This window comes from Acanthamoeba castellanii, assembly GCF_000313135.1.
Source record: "Acanthamoeba castellanii str. Neff unplaced genomic scaffold scf7180000084745, whole genome shotgun sequence".
In the NCBI taxonomy this organism is placed as follows: Eukaryota; Discosea; order Longamoebia; family Acanthamoebidae; genus Acanthamoeba; species Acanthamoeba castellanii.
The window spans coordinates 1-4,143 of NW_004457592.1; the positions used below are offsets into that span (position 1 = coordinate 1).

Below are 4,143 nucleotides of genomic sequence, written 5' to 3' on the forward strand. Positions count from 1 at the left end.
GGCGGCTTCGTGGTGCTCCACCAGCTGGGCCGTCTGCACGCACCGTTCAGGAACGTCAGCTCCGTGGCCGAGGTCGCCAACGGCTTCGGCGACGTCTACTACTGGGACAACGCCGCCCAGGTGCTCTACGTCCGAGCCACCATGCAGCCCGCCACGTTCGGCAGCCCGGGCAAGGACGCTCCGTGGACGTCCATCCCGCCCGCGCCCGGGCAGTTCACGCGCGGCGGCCTGACCCTCCCGCTCGTCAACGGCGGACCCTTGATCGTCATCAAGGCCTCGTGCAGTACCAACCCCTGCGCGCCTCAGACTCGCGTTTCGGTTCCTCGTGAGCTCCGCCCCTACTACACCGACAGCGAGGATAGCTCGGCTGCCGACACTCAGCCTTGGCTCTCGACCTTGGCGAGGGCGTTGCTGTAAGTTGAGGTTTCTCCTCTCCATCCGGCTGACACCACGCCTTTCTGGCGCGACTGTATTAATTAATTTAAATATATAGAAAATCTTAGCTTATTCTTGCACCGCGAAGAAGAGCGTCCACTCCGCACGCGGAGCTGCGTCAGCTCACCTAGGCACACCTGGCTGCCACACCACCATCAGCAATCAATACACCCGAGATCAAGCCAATCAGCCAAGATTCAGTACCTAACTCCTGCTCAAGTGTTGTGCGCAGCCGTACCATTCTTATGTGGAGGGAGAATCCCACCCGTACAGCCACTTGGTCCAAACGCCCTTGTCGAACACCCTGCACACACGAGACACACAAGTGGAATCAGCACAAGACAGCTGGTAAGTGGGCCGGGAGAGAGCTCAACGGTATCCAGGCCATGTTCGTCACGTTCACGCCTGGATTGCCGTCGCTCAAAATTGAAGCTCGTGGCATCCCCCTCTCAGGCCTGTACCCTCGTTCAGTCTGCCATCTTCAGTCTTCTCTTGCTCTTGCTCCTGTCGCTCACATGTCCTCGTCCTCCTCTCCAGCGATGGTGGCGTTACCGTGATATTCCCGAACTGAACGAAGCCATGACCACAGCGTGCTCGCCGCTGGCCATCTGCGGGCACAAGGCGAAGGACAAGACGATTCACGGGCCGAGCGACTTCGAAGCCCACCGCAGCACCGATGGCAGGAACTACGTCGTCGACTTTGCGCGCCTGTTGCCGCCTCAGAGTCCCTCCGAAGAGTACCGGCTCTCGCACTCTTGAGGACAAACCACACGACCACACGCAGCCGTCAGTCCAGGAACGGACGGGGGCTCGTGCAGTCCAGAGACGCGCAAGGCGGACCCGCGGTGCGTGTTCTACAAGCTGATGCGACCAGAGCTCGAGCCTATCTGTACGTCTAGATCGGATGACGGACTGGAGGTTGACGGGCAATTGCGTGTGCGCGTTATCGTTGATGTTGTGAGGGACCTGCAGGGCCAGTTCGATCCTCGCTCGCTGGACACAGAAGAAAAGGGGTCGGCCCGACCCTACGAAGTCGCTGGGAATCACGCCAGACCTGCACAAGTCGGGAGGGCGGTAACATACGCCACCTCGCACGCTGTCCTCTCGCTCTTCCCGACTGAGGCAGAGAGAGAGAGAGAGATCCCTAACGATTCCGGCCTGCACTCCGCACAGGGCCGCGTGCGATCGCATCTGAATCAGGAGATGGCGCTGACGAAGGAGGAGCAGTCGCTCAAGTTCGATCTGCGACAGAACATGGACATGAAGATGTTCTTCCTGTACCTCAGCCGCATCAAGACCATCAAGAGCCTGTGGAAGGGTCTCAACTCCTCGGTCAGGTAACAACGCGCCACACACACACAACGCCACACGACAGGGAGGTGCAACGCACGCGCGTAAGGTGAGTCTCCCCTCACGTCGCTGTCTGCGCCAGCCACAGCCCACGCGCTGCTAACGTCAGAGTGATGGCTGATGGTGTCTGTCGAAGCGTCAGGCCCAGCAGCTCAAGCGCCGAGCGGACGAGGTCGACGCGGCCCGACACGACGACGCGTGACGTGGCAGACATTCTTCTCAATTTCTTCGAACATGATGGCAAATCTGTTCTCAGTCCTGGTCAAGTTCGAGGGCAGGCTTACGGAAGATCATCAGCCGCAGGTCGGCGAACGCGTCGGTGAGGTTCTTGACCAGCTCCAAATCACAGCCCGCAGGCTCGCCTTCCTGCGCACGAGGGTTGCGTGCATGATGAGTGGCCAATGAAGAAGGTATTTGGTTGTGGTGGTGGAGGCCGGCACACGTACCGGTTCGCGTGTGAAGAAGCGGAGCAGCTCGTCTTCGTCGTGGCACTGGCTCGTGATGACGAAGTAGGCGCCCGGCTTGAGCAATCTGCACAGCGCGGTGCAGGCGACAAGCCCGGCTGCTCCATCAGTCATCAACCCTTTCCTCCTTTTTTCACACGCAAGCGGCTTAATAAAGACGCGGCCATACCGGTTCACCTCGCGGCAATACTTGATTCGATCGTCTTCGTCGTCCTCTTCGTCGTCGTTTGCCTTCTCTTCTTCTTCGTTGCCACTGGCGTTCTCCGTGTCTTCCGTCGTCCTCCTGCGGAGAATTTGCTCGTCTTCGTCGCTCTCCTCCTCGTGCGGCGGCATGAGGGACGGCCGCGACTTGACGAACTTCTTGCTCACGCAGGCGATGGAGTCGAAGGTGCCTTTGTCGTAGATCACGTCGAAGGAGCCGCCCTCGATGCCCGTCGCCAGCGCGTCACCCACGACGTAGTCGATGCCACCCGTCCGGACGATGCCAGTGTCGTCATCATCGCCGCCGCCACCGCCCTGCCGTCGCTGGTTCTCCCGCTGTTCCCGATACATCCGTCGCACGCTCCTGGCGAGTCGAATCGCAGCGTCGCTGTAGTCCAGCCCGTGCACGCTGAGAGTAGCAGCCGAGAGTCAGTCATGTTTACATAGAGACTTAGACTTAAACGTAGAGCAGCGCGTGCGGCAGGCACATATACTTGGTGAAGCCGAGGGCCAGCAGGAGCTCGCACACGTGGCCGTTGCCACAGCCGAGATCCAGTATCGCGGCGTCCATGTTGGCTGCAGCCCTCCACACGAGGAGCGTGAGTTTCCGAAAGCGCGCAGACGCAAACAATACGAAGAAGAGGGCACACCGAGAGAGAGAGAGAGGAGGGAGGGAGAGCAAGAAACAGGAGAGGACAGAGCCAGAGAGACACATACGTGTGACTTGCTTGATCTCGTGCAGCGCGACCAGTATGGGCTCGTAGCCGAACCACACGGCCAAGCTACTCTACACGGCGCCCTCCCACGCGTGGTGACGAGGAGTGTGAGAAGAAGCGGCGGTACGCCAGACGTGGGGCATGGGTCCGCACGTGCGTACGTACCACTTTGTCCTGTTCCTCGGCCGCCGCATCGAACTGGTTCTGCTGCTGCATGTAGTTGAGCTCCCAGAACTGGAGCGGGGAGTTGAAGGTCATGGAGATGAGCAGCGGCATGAACGTGTCGTACAGGCCCTCCCAGGGCGCTTTCGGAGCGTCTTCTGCAGCCGCGGGCGCGCAGGTAAGCAGCTCTGGCCCCTCCCCCTGCTGATGTGATGCTACATGAGATTTTATTTTTAAAAAATAATCTGACTACGCAGTGCGCGTGCGTCTGGGGACACGCACCTGCACAGTTTGTTCTTCTGGTCTTTCATCTGCCGTAGTGCCCTGAGGCTTCTCCTGTGTCTCCATCTTGCCTTGGGGATAAAATAAAATAAAAATAAGATGAAGAAAAAGAAAACTGAGAATAAATAACTTTTTCTTGACGCGTGTGTGCCGTGGGCATTTGCCTCAAGACTTGGCCTCTTCGGCGTTGGGGAGGCTGGTCAGGTTCTCCAGGAACTGGTCAATAAGCGAGGATGTGTGAGAACTTAATGGGGAAGCTGCACGGATGGATTGGATTACAGGATTTACCTTGTAGTAGTTGTACTTGACGTCGTACTGCATGTCGTACCTGCATATCACAGAAGCAGTGTGTCACTGTCAGGTCAGACAGAGGCCTGGGTTGGGAGCCAACGTACCAGAAGTTGACGGCAATGCACCGGCCCTCGGCGTCGGCGTGCTGCTTGACGTGGTGGAACCAGAGGGAGGGCAGGTAAAGAGCCTCGCCGGCACTGCAACGCGCTCACAAAAGTAAGTAAGCGTTTGTTAAATCGAAG

The 4,143-nt window shown here is 58.7% G+C and overlaps 3 protein-coding genes across 3 annotated transcripts; 2 read left to right on the top strand and 1 right to left on the bottom strand.

Moving 5' to 3' along the window:
* Positions 1-821: 821 nt before the first annotated feature.
* ACA1_181380 (uncharacterized protein) lies at positions 822-1,194 on the top strand (the record flags this gene model as incomplete). The annotated part of the gene is made up of 2 exons (XM_004345753.1): positions 822-905; positions 973-1,194. 2 exons carry the CDS (start codon positions 822-824, stop codon positions 1,192-1,194), a joined length of 306 nt encoding a protein of 101 aa, XP_004345803.1.
* A 444-nt stretch (positions 1,195-1,638) lies between these two features.
* ACA1_181390 (uncharacterized protein) lies at positions 1,639-1,987 on the top strand (the record flags this gene model as incomplete). The annotated part of the gene is made up of 2 exons (XM_004345754.1): positions 1,639-1,767; positions 1,928-1,987. The coding sequence occupies 2 exons, from the start codon at positions 1,639-1,641 to the stop codon at positions 1,985-1,987; spliced, it is 189 nt and encodes a 62-aa protein (XP_004345804.1).
* A 50-nt stretch (positions 1,988-2,037) lies between these two features.
* ACA1_181400 (uncharacterized protein) lies at positions 2,038-3,676 on the bottom strand (the record flags this gene model as incomplete). Its single annotated transcript, XM_004345755.1, has 7 exons — positions 2,038-2,151; positions 2,232-2,316; positions 2,419-2,859; positions 2,939-3,026; positions 3,168-3,237; positions 3,332-3,529; positions 3,611-3,676. The coding sequence occupies 7 exons, from the start codon at positions 3,674-3,676 to the stop codon at positions 2,038-2,040; spliced, it is 1,062 nt and encodes a 353-aa protein (XP_004345805.1).
* Between the last annotated feature and the right edge of the window lie 467 nt (positions 3,677-4,143).